Below are 18166 nucleotides of genomic sequence, written 5' to 3'. Positions count from 1 at the left end.
ACTAAGCCCCACATTATACAAAACTAATGTTTGCAAGAGTAGTTTTTCATTATATATGTGTATATATATATATATAATTCATTTATAAATTAAATGAATATATATTCAAATATATGTGTGTATATGTGTGTATATATATATATATATATATATATATATATAATTTTTTATTACCCAGTGTACTTTACCTAAGCAAAACAAAAGTTTCCAATTTAAACTTTAATTCCATTGATCTAAGTAGGAATACCCAAAGATTCGGGCTGCCCTCCTTAAGTAAATTATATAAAGGACATCCATCTCTAGTAACCACACCATTCATGACGACTTATGCCTTAAGTACTGATGTTTCTTTACCTAATTAGTATCTGAAATGTCCCATAGCATAATCAGCCAGTATTAAAAATATCAAGCAACATTTATCTTTTTACAAATCTAAAACTGGGGAAGGTGCAATATTATAGTGACTCCTTGTCTTGGGCTAGTTCTAGCCCCTGAACAGTCTTTCCTTCTCCACATCTGTGTAGAACTAACATCCCATGACTAAGAGATAAAAATCTTACGGCCCACTAGTTTCCATCAGCCCATGAGCTAAGAATGTCATCAGAGTGCACTGGGCCTGCAGGAAAGTTCCCACCTTGCTGTACCTGCAACTTTGATGTACCCACCAACATATTTCAAACTTGACTTCATTTGTGACTTTGTTCTCTAAAACTATAAAACTGCTCCCACAAGAGAATATGGAATTTGGGGTAACCTTGATCTAGGCTTCTGGGGCCATGGTCACTCAAATTGACCACAATAAAATCTTATTCCCTTAAAAAAAAAAATAGCTGCAGAGAATTTCACATTGATATACATGTAAGTACAAGCTGAGGGCATAGTGAATTTACGAAGAGGGGTTACAAGTGCACAACTCAGAACTTTGGGAAGGCTCAAGCCACCTACCACAATCAGCCTCTTTTGAAAGTAGGCCTTGATTAGGTCTGAGAAACAGGTGGCTCCAAATCAGTATTTCAGTAAGCATTCAGGTTCCTATGCTTTGTCAGCTGAGCAGAGGGTGACAAGGTGACTGTACCTGTGTAAAATCTGAATGCTCTAACACAAACTCACATTCAAGACCCAGGGCAAGCTAGACAGATGGCAAAACAAGTAATTTGAGTGGCTTGTGTGATGGACCTATCTTTGTATTTGTTGTTATGGGGTGTGGGGCACTTCTGTTTTGTCCTGGAGATAAATTCATAAATACCCAGGAGTTAACTTAACTCCCACCTGCCTGGCCTGAAAAAGAGACTCCACATGGCCTCCAGACCTCCAACTGGTCCACACAAGGCCTTCACCTTCCTGACCTCTAGTCACTGTATCTCTGGCAGCCAAGGTAGTTTACCTGTCCCATATTCCCAAAGGAGAAGTTGGCACCGAGGGCCGCCAACTGTGAACCCAATTCTCTCACGTCTCCACCACCTGCCACTGTGGCTGACACATCAGATTCCTCCCTGCCTGTCTTTTGTCTTAAGTACATGAGTGAAGAAGCTAATTGGTAGAGTATATCTAAAATATCTCAACCATGGATACCTGGGGCTTCCATGTGCTATTTTGTCTGTGGTATAATGGGAATATAGTGGATGAAATAGTACCTCCATTAGAAGCCTAGAACATGTATAGCTGTAATGAACTCTCAATCTTGGACCCTGAGGAAGGTCCCTCTACAACTAACAAATGCGAGTAGAAGGGCCCCAGCTGAGCAGGCTGTAAGCTGATACTACCACAGCAATAAGCATCAACTACATGGAGACACCAGGGGAGCAGATAAAGAATATCTGTTCCAATTTCTCTTTAGTCCAAGTATGTATACAGTATAAATACATATGTATATATGCATGTATGTATATGTATGTATGTGTGTATTATTGCCTTCAAAACAAGGCAACAAACACCCTCAGTTCTCTAGAGGCTCTAGGGGTATAGTTCAGTAGGTAGGCATACCACCCTGGATTCAATTCCCCAAACAGATATGCAAACATTCTATTGAAAACAGTTTAAGTAAACGCTCTTCTGGGAACACCAGGGACCAGGCCCTTATGCACTACTTCTGTTATAATCCTCAATTGTTGGGAACAAAAATAAAGGGGGGCCCTGGGGAGGCCATGAGAGAAGTGGGGGAGGAAAAGGGGCCTAATGTCCAGCCAGAGTTCCTGTGCTCTGGGCAGGCGGACACTTTTCCACTAGGCCCCAGGTGAGCATGCCTGACCCACGCAGGGGGCGGGGGGTGGAAAAGAGGCAGCCCCAACGACCGGGGACCCCAGAGCTACCTTGCTAAAGCCCCAGGGTTGTAGGAGAGAGGGATGAGGGAAGGAGTTCCCAACACTGGCGAGAGTGGCGCAGCAGATCTAGAAGGTACAGAGACTCTCTATGGTTTAAGAGCTTTATTATAGAAATGCAGGGGGAAAGAGAGAAGGTAGAGAAGAGAGAGAGAGAGAGGAAGGAAGGAAGGAAGGAAGGAAGGAAGGAAGGAAGGAAGGAAGGAAGGGGAAAGTCTAGTGAGAAAGAGAGAGAAGGAGAGAGGAGAGAGGCGAGGAGAGAGGAAGACAAAGAGAAAGGGAAGAGGAGAGAGAAGTGAGAGGTGAGAGAACAAAGGAGTGAGAGAGCATGGTGGGGGCTGAGCACCATTTTTATGGTCTTCACTGTTGCTAGGTAACTGAGGAGGAGTTTAGCTTGAAGGTCAGAAGCTTGAGCCATTGCTTACATGACTACTGACCATGCTTCTCTTGTGGGGGCTGTGGGAGGTGGTACCTTAGGCAGGAGCCAGAGTTCCAGGAGCATGAGGGAACGCCTACTGTGTCATGTAAGTGAATTATGACCATCAGGGTTCAGACCTCAGCTCGACTGGAGACCAGCCTGCAATTCCCCACACTCAATGAATTGGGAGAGTGCTTACCTAGGACCTGCCTTCTTCACACAGTGTGAGCATCATGACTGCAGAAACCAACTGCCGTATTGTACCCCCACCTCCTCTGGACATTGCACGTGCCCAGAAGAAATGTTAACATCTGTGGACAAAGTGTCCAAAGGAACTAAAGGAAGGAGGATAAACAACTCTTTTCTACTCTCCATATCTACATGGCCTCCCTCCTATCAGACCATGTCCATCGAAACATGTAACACAAGCCCGCCCTTCTATTTAAAGGTCACAGAGGTCCAGGAGAGTGTGACAGGCAGGAAGGGAAGTATTCTACCAGCCCCAAGGCTTGCCACATACTTGTAGCTAGAGCTAGGTTAGTGTGAGCTCATGTGGGTGCCCCTAGAAGGCCAGCAGCCAGAGCCTGCCAGGATTCTGACTGGCCTAGGGGAGGATGAAGAAGGGAGCCTCCCTCCCAGCATTATCACACGGCTTCATCTCTCCTCAGGAGCCAGAGGGCCCTCTGCCTGGCTCATCCTTTTCTGCTTTCAGCTCCTACTGCATCTGCATGCGCAAATGTCTAGATGCTCTTGGGTTTAATGTTGCCAGTTTTGGGTTCGGAACAGGACCAAGACCACAATTTCCTAGTCAAAGTGCCAAATTCCTGGGAAAGCCAGATTGGGCAGAGGTGGGGTCGGGAAACCACCTTATTTACACAAGGCTGGATCCTCTTGGCATCCTTCCTTCAGTTGACTGGATGAATAGCTTAGAACAGGACTGGGAACACTAGCACGGACAGTGCCTGGGATTTATAACAGTGCATCTGCTGTTCACTGTTCTCCTGCGTGTCACTTCTCTAGGTCACTTGGCATTTCACACACTGCCTTGCAGGGTACCCAGCACCAAGCTCAGGCCTCACCACTCTTCTCACCCAGAGCCTCCCACCTGGTCCCCTGTGTTAAGCTTCAACTTCTTATTAAAGATACAGAATATCTATTCTCTTGCCAAACACAACAATGACTATATTGTAATGACTATTCTAGAGGACCAACAAAAAGCCGCCTTCTGCACTTGGAATACTACTTCTCATATAAACACAGGACATGGTCATAAATGCCTGTAGCACACAGTTTGTAGCCATTCACTTGATTCTCTTTCATTTTCACTTACTGTGTAACCAATGCCACAAAAACATTAATTAGGGACAGCACTGAGTAATCTCATTTATTTATTTATTTTTTAAAAACTCAAGATGGAAGTTAGCATGTAATGCAGTAGGTTTCCTTACTGACAACTATGAAGGATGTACACATGCCTTCCCCCGCCCCCTTTTAACCTGTGTGCCATACTGAAAGCATCTAAGAATAAAACATTTCACAAATCGCCTTGCCCTATGAATCCTCTTCATCTGCACATCCTTGGCACTTACATCAGTGGCCAAGGTATACTAGACATGTCATAAATGTTTGATTAACAAAGTGGCTTATATTTACATATTTTTAAATCAATACAGTATTTGCATAAGGCTTCACTGGGTTCATTTAAACATGTATATATTACCTAACAACACATTAGAAGACTATATTCTAACTTTAATGCATACTGAAATCATCTAGAGATTTTACTAAAACAAAGATTCTGACCCAGTTGCTTTGTGTAGAACCCAATACCACAATTCCAATTACTGTTCAGGGGATGCTGAAAACTGTCTGAGGATAAAAGTAGGTCTGTCTTAATTCCCAGTAGAAGACTGTATAAATACCTAACAGTCTTACTCCTCAAAGCCAATGCGCCACTATTACAGAAACAGAGCTGATGATGCTCTTAGGGAAATCATATCTATTATTAGTATCTGTCACGGTTTGTATATGTTCAGCCAGGGAGTGGCACTATTAGAAGGTGTGGCCCTGTTGGAGTAGATGTAGCCTTGTGGGTTGTAGGTGTATCACTGTGGGTGTGGGCTTTAAGACCCTCACCCTAGCTGCCTGGAAGCCAGTATTCTGCTAGCAGCCTTCAGATGAAGATGTAAAACTCTCAGTATCTCCTATACCATATCTGCCTGGATGCTGCCATGTTCCTGCCTTGATGATAATGGACTGAACCTCTGAACCTGCAAGCCAGCCCCAATTAAATGTTCTTTATAAGAGTTGCCTTGATCACGGTGTCTGTTCACATCTGTAAAACCCTAAGACAGACAGATTCCACCATTACACAGATTTTTATTCAGTAACTATGGCATACTGCCCAGGTGTCTCTGCTGTTTGCTCTGTACCACACCGGGAGCTACAAATCCCTGTTCAGTTACAGCCTCTCCTCCCCTCTTCTTGGCAGCTATGTGTCAAGTTTGATGAACAGGCAAGATCAGAGCAAAGACTGGTTATTTTACTTAAAGTTGGAAAAGAAAAAAAAAAATCAGAAGTTTTCCTTTGTCCCCATGCTCCCAAACATCCCCGCCATAGCTTAACAGTCTCTAGGTCTTAGGAGCCCCAATGGCCAAACTAGGTTGGAACTCAGGAAGGCAGCCTTTAGTACCTTTCCCATCCTTCTTTCTGGTCTCTCTACACTGGCTCTTAGTCCTGCTGCAGCCTACCCACAGAAGCCTCTATCTATGTCCAGCACACCTCTGTCACCTGGAGACTCTGCCTCTTGATTCAGACCCAAACACACCCCCAAGAAAGAAGACACCAGATATCAATCAATATCAAGAATATCATAACTTCAAACACTGTAACTCCAGTGCCTAGATCTCAGTGCAGAAACACATATATGAAAAGTCTAGACAACATGCCTCTTCTAGAAAGCAGCAACCGCACTGTAACAGGCCCTGAGAAAAGCAATTTATCACAAGATAAGGACTTCAAAGTACCAACTATGAATATGTTCAAGGACCTTGAAGAGGATACAAAAAAATGCCTTAATGAATAACATGAAAACACAAACAGTTGAAAAACATAATGAAATCAGTTCAAGATGTGAAGGTGGAATTTAACAAAGAAATAGAAGGAAGCACAAACTAAAAATAAAAATCTCAAGGATATTACAAGACATGGGAGAGACAACTTAGCATGCTAAAGACAACAGAGAAGAAAAGACAAAGAAAATGTTAAGTACACACACACACACACACACTTATATATGTAGACCTAAAACATACAAGAAATCAGGGGCACTATGAGAAGACCATAGGTATGAAAGAAGAGGAAGAAAACCAAGTCGAAATCACAGAAAATGGTTTGTTTTGTTTAGTTTCTCTAAGTCACAGCCTTAAGAAATAGCGCCCACATATTATACACAAGTGAGTGCACACATCTGTGTCTTTCTAGGTCTGGGGTAAGCCACTCGGGGGGATTTTTTCTAGCTCCACCCGTTTACCTACAAATCCATCCCATGTGGGTGTTGTTGTTGTTGTTGTTTTTTGTTTTTTTAAATAACTGAATACCACCACATTGTGTGAATACCACATTTTCTTTTTCCTTCTTTTTAGACTTTCAAGACAGGGTTTCTCTGTATAGCCTTGTCTGTCCTGGAACTTGTTCTATAGATCTGGCCTCAAACTCAAAGAGATCCACCTGCTTCAGCCTTCCAAGTACACGGATTAAAGGTGTGCTCCACCACAGCCTAGCTAGTACCCACATTTTCTTTATCCATTCTTCAGTTGAGGAGCGTCTAGGTTGTTTTCAATTTCTGGCTATTATGTATAGAACAGGAATGAAAATGGTTGAGCAAGTGTCCCTGCGGTAGAATAAAGTGTCTTCTGGGTGTATGCCCGACAGCAACGGAACTGGATCTTGAGGTAGACTGATACCTAAGGAACTGCCACACTGATTTCCATAGTGGCTGCACAAATTTGCATTCCCACCAGCAATGGAGGAGTGCTCCCCTTACTCTACATCCTTGCCACCATGAGCTGTCACTTGTTTTATTGATCCTATCTATTCGACATGTGTAAAATGAAATCTTAAAGGCGTTTTGATTTGCATTTCCCTGGTGGCTAAGGATGTTGAACATTTCTTCAAGTGTTTTCCTGCCATCTGAGTTCTCTCTATTGAGAATTTGCTGTTTAGATCTGTACCCAATTTTTAATTGGGTTATTTGCTTTCTTGATATGTAGGTTTTTGAGTTCTTTATAACTTTTGAATAATTGGTCTCTACCAGATGTGTAGCTGGTGGAAATCTTTTTCTATTCTGTAGGCTGCCGCTTGATCTGATTGATGGTGCCCTTTGCAGTACAGGAGCCTCTCAGTGTCCTGAGGAACCATTTACTAATTGTTGCTCTTGATGCCTGTGCTAACGGTGTTCTGTTCAGAAAATCTTTCCCTGTGCCAATGAGTTTATGGCTATTTCCCACTTTCTCTCCTATCAGGTTCAGTATATCTGGTCTTATGTTGAGGCCTTAGATCCATTTGGAGTTGAATTTTGTGCAGGGTGATAAGTATGGATCTATTTGTATTCTTTTACATGTAGCCATCCAGTTTGACCATTGCTGAAGATGCTATTATTTTTCCCATGAATGTTTCTGGCTTCTTTATTTAAAACAAACAAACCAAAAAAAAAAAAAAAAAAAAAAAACCCAAAAAACAAAACAAAACAAAACAAAAACAAAAAAAAACCCAAACAAACAAAAACAGGTACCCACATCTGTGTGAATTTATGTCTGAGTCCTCAATTCGATTCCATTAATTAATGGAATGCTTTTGTACCAATATCATGCTGTGTGCTTCTATGTGAATATTAGCTGTTAAGTCAATGAAAATCAGGTTATAATCCATAGGACCACAGATGACCAGTACAGAGTAAAAAACTAGAGGGTAGAGACAGATCTTATTAGGAAAGGGAGATAAATTGATAGTTATGAGGGAGGAAGAACTGGAACCAGAGAGTCAATTTGGAAGGAGACGGGAAGGGGGGACGAGGGAGGGAATACAGCAAGAACCAGATAAAATTCAGGACCATTTGAGGGGTAGTATGAAATAATTAAACAGTAAATGCTTCCTAAAATATATACAAATATGAAGGCAATCTAAATGATATTGCCAAATAATGGGGGAAGCAGTCTCAACTGGCCATCGTTTGTCACTGAAAGAAGCTTCCAGTACAAAGATTGGGTTATTCCTGAGTTATTGGCCAAAGGGGCTCCAAGGAAAAATCTCCAAACTGCCCAGGCTATTGCCAAGATAAATAAATTATTCTCCATAAACTGACAGCAAGACCCCATGGCTAAAGGCAAATCCTGCAGAGCTCATTAAACATGGAGAAGTTAAACTGGTTCCTACACAGAGCCTTCACTCCTATGGGTTTAACACATTTGGTTCAGGAACACATTCAACATGCTATCCAAAGAAAGACTTAAGATACCAAGCCAGTCACTCATATCTCAAAGGTGTTCTGCTAGGTCAACGGGGGCACAAAGCTTATGGGAACGGAACCAGCTAGTGTATGATTTGACTTTAAGGCCCACTCCATGAGATGGAACTTAGTCACCCAACACTGTTTGAGTGACTAAGAATCAGAGACTAGATAATCCAGGACCTTAGGGTAAAACTAAATACTACTGGTCTTAAAAAGAAAAGAGTGATAAAGTGACTCCTAATGACCCTGTGTTATGTTCATAGATCAGTACCTCAACTCAGTAAAATGACCTTGAATGACCCTGTGTTATACTCAGATCAGTGCCTTACTCAGTAAAATGACCTTGAATGACCCTGTGTTATACTCAGATCAGTGCCTTACTCAGTAAAATGACCTTGAATGACCCTGTGTTATACTCAGATCAGTGCCTTACTCAGCATCGTCAGAAAAGCTTCCTCCTGCAGCAGATGGGAACAAACACAGAAACCCACAGCTAGACATTGTGCAGAGAGAGAAACCTCTGGGGTCTCTCAGCCTACTGCCATGTCTCCATCAAACCCCTCTCCTCAAGGCTCAGGGAATGCCGATGAAGAGGAGGCAGAAAAAATGTAAGAGCCAGAGGGGATGGAAAACATTTAAACAAAAAAACAAGGCCCTCTAAATCAAGATGCTCAAAGCTCTTATGATTTCAAAGAGACTAAAGCAGCATGCACAGGGCTGGCTCCGGTCTGCATCGGGTCCTATATATTATGCACAGGGCTGGCTCCGGTCTGCATCGGGTCCTATATATTATGCACAGGGCTGGCTCCGGTCTGCATCGGGTCCTATATATTATGCACAGGGCTGGCTCCGGTCTGCATCGGGTCCTATATATTATGCACAGGGCTGGCTCCGGTCTGCATCGGGTCCTATATATTATGCACAGGGCTGGCTCCGGTCTGCATCGGGTCCTATATATTATGGTCCCTAGTTTACTGTTTCTATGGAATTTCTGAGTGTCTCTGATTCTGAGTTCTTTTCCTTCTGTCTGTCTTGTCCAGCTCTGATGTGTTAGTTTTGCTTTATCTTACTGTTATGTAGAATATATTTTACTTTGTGGCCGGCCCATGTCCAGAAGCAGTGGCTAACACAATGAACTTCACAAGTTTGGTCTTGTTTTATGGATGTATATTGGGGAAGCTTTTGGTTTTGTTTTGGCATTTTGGGTCTTATTGGGTTTTGCTTATTTATTTTGATTTTCATTGGAGGAGGTTGTTATATTATTTGAATCAGAGAGAACTTATAATTGAGTGGGTAGGGAGGTAAGGAGGATCTAGGATGAGTTATGGGAAACACATTCAAAATGTATTGTATGAAAAAAAATTATAAAACATAAATTATTTACTCAAGAACATATAAAATATTACAGTCCTCTTTTGCCAGAGGCATAAACATAATCACCTAGAGCTTAATTTCGTTTGGCATAATTTCATATACTTCTGAAGCTGGGATGAGACACACACTACAGACAGCCAAAGGGTGTATGAGCCCTAACAAACCATGGAGCTCTTTCTACAGTGCCAAATCTTTACTTAAGATTTAAAGAAATGTTGGGCATGGTTACACAGGCCTTAATTCCCAATACCAGCCCCACCACCACCCACACACACAGTGGGAGGATAAGAGTTCAAGGCCAATCCAGTTTACATAGCAAGTTTCAGACCAAGGCTACATAGTGAGACCCTATCAAAAGAAAGGAAGGAAGGAAGGAAGGAAGGAAGGAAGGAAGGAAGGAAGGAAGGAAGGAAGGAAGGAAGAGAAAAAAAGAGAGAGAAAGAAGAAGAAAGAAAAGATGTTTACTATAATAAATTCAAACAATTTTTTTACAGAAAAATATATAGAGAAGAAATCTTATTAATTTTAAAGAATAAAATCTCTAGACTATAAGTAATTTCCTAACAGGCCAGTTCCTCACCTGTAGAGGAACTGGTACTTAGGAAGCAAACTGGAAAACCTTTCCCCTTTTCTCTCCCTGCTACCCCCGTCCTCTCCTCTCCTTTCTCATTCAGCTCTGTGACCCCCTAGAGTGGAAAATTGGCTGTTGCCCTTAATTTGAGTCCCTCATTGCCCTGATGGCTTATATCGATGACATCAAGGCTGGTACAACTATTGTACCAATCTGTACCAGGACCTATTCCTCAGGTAGGTCCTGGCGAAATGGAATCCACTTCTAATTAGAGTGTCTCAAGCCCCAGCAAATCCTTGAGAACCCAACGCTCAAAGCTCCATGTCCTGTTTTTTTGTTTTTTTTTTTTTTAAAGGATTAAAAGTAACACAAGGACAAATTTACTTCATAAATGTAATCGCCCAGCAGAACTTGGAATTGTCTAAGAACAGAGACTTCAGAATAGCCAAAGCAAAGTTAGAGACAAGACAGGACTGCAGTAACCAGACAGCCTGCGTCCTTTCTCCATTCCTCTTATGAGAACCTACCAACAGACAGTCAATTTCCAAACAATTTCCTCACTTTCCATAGTGAGAGCCTTAGAAAACTAGAAAGTGATTGAATATGGCACTTTCCAGTTTAATAAGATCCTCAACCTTTAGTCTTAGTTACTCAAGAAGAAAATACAGAGAAAGTAAGCAGGGAAGGAAGGACCACTGGAGTATAGACATGGGTTCTCAAAAGACCAGATACTTACAAGGCATTGCATGGTAGATGCTTGGCCAGTACTGTCCACTGTCCCTCTTTAACCAAACACGAACTGTCCTGCAACAGAAAAAAAGGCATACATGAAATCTCAGTACCGGGGGCTTACTCAGAAACCAAATCTTTTAGCACTGTATATATCCATATACATGTGGATACATATACATATCTATAGATATATATACATATGGATACACACATACAAACTATAGGAAAACTTCATCCTGGAAGCTGTAGTATGTCACAGTGTGTCCCACAGTATATCCCTCTGTCCACATATCTTCACTTGCAAATGTTCATTGCAACGTGTCATTTGTGTGGCTCAAGGTCTCCCGCTCCTGGGATACAACCAATAATAGGACTCATTCTCACCATCAGGACCACTCCACACCCAACATATCACAACCACTCCCAAATGATAATAGATTTGGGGGTGGGCCAACTCAGAGCCCCAGATCTGGGCCTGGGTGGTAGAAGAGCTGGTCAGCGGGCTTGCCCTACCTAGCCACACCACTAGGGCACACTCTCCAACACTGTTCCAGCCAGGGCACCCAATGCTGCCATCAGGAGGGGGCAGGGCCAGCTCACCTGCTTTCATGTCCTCAGAGCCAGCTCCACTGTGCTGCCCGGTCAAGGAACAAGGCCTACTCTCCCATTCTCACCAGTGGGGGACAGGGCTAGTTCCCTCCCTCTACCTCATGACTCCAGTGTCACTTCTCTTGACTACTATTGATGGCAAGGGAGAGTGGGAGAGGGCCTCATACTGGCCCCCTGGCCACCTCACAAAAAACAAGTGGCAGGGCCAGCTCTCCTGTGCTCTCAACTTTGGGGGTTGTGCGGATGCTCCCCTGTGCCCCCTCCACCAGGGCCAGCTCTACCCTACTGCCCAGGCAAGATGCTGGACCCACTGCAGCTGGAAAGGGACAGGACCAGCTCACCCACAATCAGTTCACCCACTCTCCTGACTGGCACAGGTGGTGAGGGGTAAGGAGGGGAGGGTCTCACACCCACACCCACGCCATCTTATGGCAGACAAGTAGTGGGGCCAGCTCTATCTCCCTCTTGCCCTAAGGACTGGCTCACCTGTGTCCTCTGCACCAGGGCCAGTCCTACTGTGCTGCCCAGGTGAGGAGTAGGGCCCTTTCTCCCAAGTGCTGCAGCTCATGAGGGGAAGGATCAGCTCGCCTTTTATATTTAACAATCAATACAGGAGTGATATTCTAGAATGTTGGGGTAAACATTGAAATCAGTCCCTATACCACATCAACTTCTAATGAGTTGATAAGAACTAAGTTGATAAAATCAGTTGCAGACTCTGAGGTCTCCTCAATAATGTTTGCAGCACCTGGAAAAGTGCTGAAGTAGAAAAAAGACGGCTGAATTCCAGCACTCACTAACTCCCAACATCTAGGCTCCAGTCTGGCAGGTAGTCCTGGCAAATGGCTTGTTTACTTTAGGAAGTAGCCTGCTGGAGTTGGGGTGGAAACATGTTCTCTACAATCTGAAGGCCTGTTCTGATCTACCTGCCTGTTCAGTGAGTGGCCAGAACACAGGCTGCACATTAATGTGACCCCTTCAGGGATGAAGGGCTTCCCAAGCAGATTCTTCCAACCGAAATGACTGGCATAGAAACATTCCTGTTCTTTATTGGACCCCGATTGTTGGCTGACCTCAGAGACAGTAGGAAAGAGCTTTCAATGATCAGACACAGGAAAAACAGTCCTCATAAGAACCACAAAATAAGTAAGACAGTTATATTCCAGAGAATCTGACTTCCAGAATTACTGTATTCTTATCTGTTTTCCACAGTAAACCGTAGAGCACACATGAAACAGAAAGTATGGATCATCTTGGGGGCCTGAAACAAAACTGACAGAAACTGCCCAGGAAGAGGTGTAATGTTGGTCTTACTGTAGACTGTCTAAAATATGCTAAATACTAGAATGAGAATGTCAGAGTGGACCAGAAATAGTCCTTCTAATGGAGATTCTATAAGGAAATTGGGTTGAAATATTGTAGAACACAGTAACTGAAACAAAACTACTAGAGAAACAAAAGCAATCAGAGAGATGCCAGGAGGACTGAGCAGACAACAGAAGAAGCCTGAAGTTGGATTCAGTCTTCCTGACTGAATCCAACAGAGAAGCTGAAACTGAAAGAACAACCCACAAAAGCAAAACAAACAACAAAAGGCTGCCTCGGAAACCTGACCAGCTCTGTGGAAGACCACATATGTAAGAATATTTGGGCAGCACAAATTGGTCTTAAAAGGAATTTTGTTTGTTTTGCTTAAAAGATGTGGAGGTCGGGCTGGCGAGATGGCTCAACCGGTAAGAGCACTGAATGCTCTTCTGAAGGTCCCGAGTTCAAATCCCAGCAACCATATGGTGGCTCACAACCACCCGTAATGAGATCTGATGCCCTCTTCTGGTGTGTCTGAAGTCAGCTACAGTGTACTTACATCTAATAAATAAATCTTTAAAAAAAAAAAAAAAAAGATGTGGAGGTCACAAAGTGGGTAGACAAAATGAAATGGGTCTGGGAAGAGGTAGGGAAAGGAGGCGAATATTGTACAAAACCATATTTTACAAAACCCGAAACTCTCAAAGAATTAATAAACCTAAAACATGTATTTTCCAAACCTCTCCCATAAATGATGGAAAAATTAAGACAAGCACAAGCTAATACAATGCATCCCTATAGAACTTTCAACTACAGATAAAGCAACTAGGCAGGATCAACAAGAAAGTTATAGGCCCAAGTTACACAATCAATCAGTGTGATCTACAGGCACACCATACCTCAATGGCAGGACACACATCTGACATGCATCTGTCTATCCACCACGGAATGAAGCTAAGATCAACAACACGAGGAATGGTGGAAAAAAGTTACAATGTGGTAGTGGGGAACTGTTAGGAAAATTAGAAAACACTGTAAGACAAGCTGAATTGAAAGCAAGCACAACAAAACCTAAGAGGTGAAGTCAAAGTTCAGATGGGAAATTATGGCATTCAATATCTGTGTTAGATACACTAGTCAATAACCTAATGATATATTTATGGCACCAGAAAAAGAGCAAAGTAAACCTAACACTTACAGGATTTAATTTTTCTGGAAATCATATTTTTAAAAACAATACAGAAAGTTTTTAACAGTAAGTGCAAACCTTTTTCCTTGAAAACATTTTTCAGAAGACTATCAACTACGGTCAGGGATCCCTGTGCTTGCATGAGCAATGTGCAAAGCCAAGGGCTGTTGCCCAGCATCAAGATATGAAAGGCAGGGAAGGGAAGAAAAGGAAAAGGATAGGGAGGGCCAGCCATGCCTTTCATCTCAGCGCTCAGAGGCAGAAACAGAAGGATCTCTGTTGAGTTTTCTGTGAGCTTCATCTACCTGGGAAAGTGGCTTTTTTTTTGGATTATCTTTATTTTTTTAACAGGGATTCTTGCATAGGACTTAGGTTCAACTCTCAGCATCCCCATGATGATGGCTCACAGTCATTTGTAACTCTGTTCCAGGGACTCTGACACCCTCTTCTGGCAGATGAAATACCCAGACACATAAACTAAATGGGCTTTGGGAGGAGGGTGGGGTAGGGGATGAAGGAAGAGAAGCAAAGAAGACCTCCGAGGCAGGTTTAAGCCAGTAGAGGTCAGTGTGCGGGAGGGGGGGGGGGGGGACGGGACAGCATCCCTGTTGAACACAGGAGGGGAGGAGCTGCACGGATGCCCAGGGATGCCTGGGGATCGCCCAGCAGGTGACAGGACTACAGTAAGTGAGGTAAGGACTAAAGACTATGGCAGCATGCTGAGTACAGAGCCCCAACTTAGGCAGACAAAGTGGAGAGGGAATGGGAGTGTGTTCCTGATAGGGGAGCAAATGGACAGCCTGGGGGAGGGGGGCATCCTAGTGAGCAGCAGCAATGTGTAAAAAAAACCAGCCAGAAGGGCCCAGAGGGCTGGAGAGGCTACTTAGAATAAGGATCCAGAGGGGGGAAAAAATCTCAATTGTTTGTTTGTTTGTGGGAAGCCAAGGAAAGTCCTGGTTACCCTACAGCAACTGGTCTGCTGTCTCCTCAAAGGAATAAGGGGCAATTTATTCTGAGCCAATCATGAGAGGCCACAATCTGTGAACAGGAATTTGGGCTAACCAAACAGCATGTTCTACACTGTCAGTAAATACTTGAGCTTTTATTAGTTACTGAGCAAAACAAAGCCATAAGCCAGGCCAAACACAATTCACTGGTGGGAACCACAAACTGATGACATCCTTAGCTTACTGGAGGAAGCTAGTGCTCTGCTAAGAAGATACTTAAAGAGGAAAGGGGTAGACAATGACAAGAGATGGCAAAATAATTATGAATATGTATGAAAATGATACAATGATGCCTATTATGTATAATTAGTATATGCTAGTGAAAACATAAAAAAATTGGATGTGTCAAAGGTTTAAGAGATAGTTCAAAGGTTATCAGGCCAGACACAGAAGTGGGCAATAAAAAACTTTCAAAGAGACTTAAAAGCCCCCCCCCCCATCCAATTGGGCGCGGGACCTGAGACTGCATTAGTTAGAAAAGCAGAAACCGGCCTGAGTAGGGCCACAGGCCTCATCCAGCCTGATCAGCACCAGGGTAGCTAGAGCGCAGGGTCGGCTGACACCCGCCAGCTACCCACGACCCCCGCCACAGGATTTTGAGACTGCTGGTGAGTGGAACACAGCTTCTGCTCCAGTCCAATCACGCGGGACCTGAGACTGCTCTGGTTGGGGAGAGAGAAATCCTGCCTACATAGGGCCACAAGCCTCTTCCGGTCAGAAAAGCACCGGGGTAGCTAGGGCGCAGGGTCGGCTGACACTCGCCAGCTACCCACAACACCCGCCACAGGATCTTAAGACTTCTGGTGAGTGGAACACAGCTTCTGCTCCAATCCCATTGCGCGCGGGACCTGAGACTGCATTAGTTAGGGAAGCAGAAACCGGCCTGAGTAGGGCCACAGGCCTCATCCTGCCGGATCAGCACCGGGGTAGCTAGAGCGCAGGGTCGGCTGACACCTGCCAGCTACCCACAACCCCCGCCACAGGATTTTGAGACTGCTGGTGAGTGGAACACAGCTTCTGCTCCAATCTTTAAACAGTGACAACGACAACAACTAACCCCAGAGATTACCAGATGGCGAAAGGTAAACGTAATAATCTTACTAACAGAAACCAAGACCACTCACCATCATCAGAACCCAGCACTCCCACTTTGCCCAGTCCAGGGCACCCCAACACACCGGAAAAGCAAGACACGGATCTAAAAGCATATCTCCTGATGATGGTAGAGGACTTCAAGAAGGACTTTGATAACACACTTAAAGAAATACAAAGGAACACTGGTAAACAGGTAGAAGACAATAAAGAGGAAGCACAAAAATCCCTTAAAGAATTGCAGGAGAACACTGCTAAAGAGTTACAAATCCTTAAAGAAAAACAGGATAACATAATCAAACAGGGAGAAGTCCTTACAGAAAAACAGGAAAACACATCCAAACAGATGATGGAAATGAACAAAACCATACTAGACCTAAAAAGGGAAGTAGACACAATAAAGAAAACCCAAAATGAGGCAACACTGGAGATAGAAACCCTAGGAAAGAAATCTGGAACCATAGATACGAGCATCAGCAACAGAATAAAAGAGATGGAAGAGAGAATCTCAGGTGCAGAAGATTCCATAGAGAACATCGGCACAACAATCAAGGAAAATGTAAAATGCAAAAAGATCCTAACTCAAAACATCCAAGAAATACAGGACACAATGAGAAGACCAAACCTACGGATAATAGGAGTGGATGAGAATGAAGATTTTCAACTCAAAGGACCAGCAAACATCTTCAACAAAATTATAGAAGAAAACTTCCCAAATCTAAAGAAAGAGATGCCCATGAACATACAAGAGGCCTACAGAACTCCAAATAGACTGGACCAGAAAAGAAATACCTCCCGACACATAATAATCAGAACAACAAATGCTCTAAATAAAGATAGAATACTAAAAGCAGCAAGAGAAAAAGGCCAAGTAACATATAAAGGCAAGCCTATCAGAATTACACCAGATTTTTCACCAGAGACTATGAAAGCCAGAAGATCCTGGACGGATGTTATACAGACACTAAAAGAACACAAATTCCAGCCCAGGCTACTATACCCAGCCAAACTCTCAATTAACATAGATGGAGAAACCAAAGTATTCCACGACAAAACCAAATTCACACATTATCTCTCCACGAATCCAGCCCTTCAAAGGATAATAACAGAAAAAAACCAATACAAGGACAGGAACCACGCCCTAGAAACAACAAGAAGGTAATCCCTCAACAAACCGAAAAGAAGACAGCCACAAGAACAGAATGCCAACTTTAACAACAAAAATAACAGGAAACAACAATTACTTTTCCTTAATATCTCTTAATATCAATGGACTCAACTCCCCGATAAAAAGACATAGACTAACAAACTGGCTACACAAACAAGACCCAACATTTTGCTGCTTACAGGAAACTCATCTCAGAGAAAAAGATAGACACTACCTCAGAATGAAAGGCTGGAAAACAATTTTCCAAGCAAATGGCATGAAGAAACAAGCTGGAGTAGCCATTCTAATATCTGATAAGATTGACTTCCAACCCAAAGTCATTAAAAAAGACAGGGAGGGACACTTCATACTCATCAAAGGTAAAATCCTCCAAGAGGAAATATCAATCCTGAATATCTATGCTCCAAATACAAAGGCAGCCACATTCATTAAAGAAACTTTAGTAAATCTCAAAGCACACATTGCACCTCATACAATAATAGTGGGAGACTTCAACACACCACTTTCACCAATGGACAGATCATGGAAACAGAAACTAAACAGGGACACAGAGAAACTAAGAGAAATTATGAATCAAATGGATCTGGCAGATATCTACAGAACATTCTATCCTAAAACAAAAGGATATACCTTCTTCTCAGCACCTCATGGTACCTTCTCCAAAATTGACCACATAATTGGTCACAAAACAGGCCTCAACAGATACAAAAATATTGAAATTGTCCCATGCATCCTATCAGATCACCATGGACTAAGGCTGATCTTCAATAACAAAATAAATAATAGAAAGCCAACCTTCACGTGGAAACTGAACAACACTCTTCTCAATGATACCTTGGTCAAGGAAGGAATAAAGAAAGAAATTAAGGACTTT

General features: G+C 43.0%; 1 protein-coding gene across 2 annotated transcripts in view; it reads right to left on the bottom strand.

Moving 5' to 3' along the window:
- Positions 1–18166, bottom strand: part of Wdfy2 (WD repeat and FYVE domain containing 2) — a 134528-nt gene that overhangs the window by 65750 nt on the left and 50612 nt on the right. For both annotated transcript variants that reach the window (XM_021181667.2, XM_021181668.3), the window contains exon 2: positions 10927–10994. In XM_021181667.2, coding sequence (XP_021037326.1) covers positions 10927–10994 — 68 coding nt within the window. The remainder of the gene's footprint in view (positions 1–10926; positions 10995–18166) is intronic.

This window comes from Mus caroli, unplaced genomic scaffold, assembly GCF_978045245.1.
Source record: "Mus caroli unplaced genomic scaffold, Mus_caroli_1 scaffold_12, whole genome shotgun sequence".
Taxonomy (NCBI): domain Eukaryota; kingdom Metazoa; phylum Chordata; class Mammalia; order Rodentia; family Muridae; genus Mus; species Mus caroli.
This window is presented reverse-complemented; position numbering and strand designations above follow the sequence as displayed.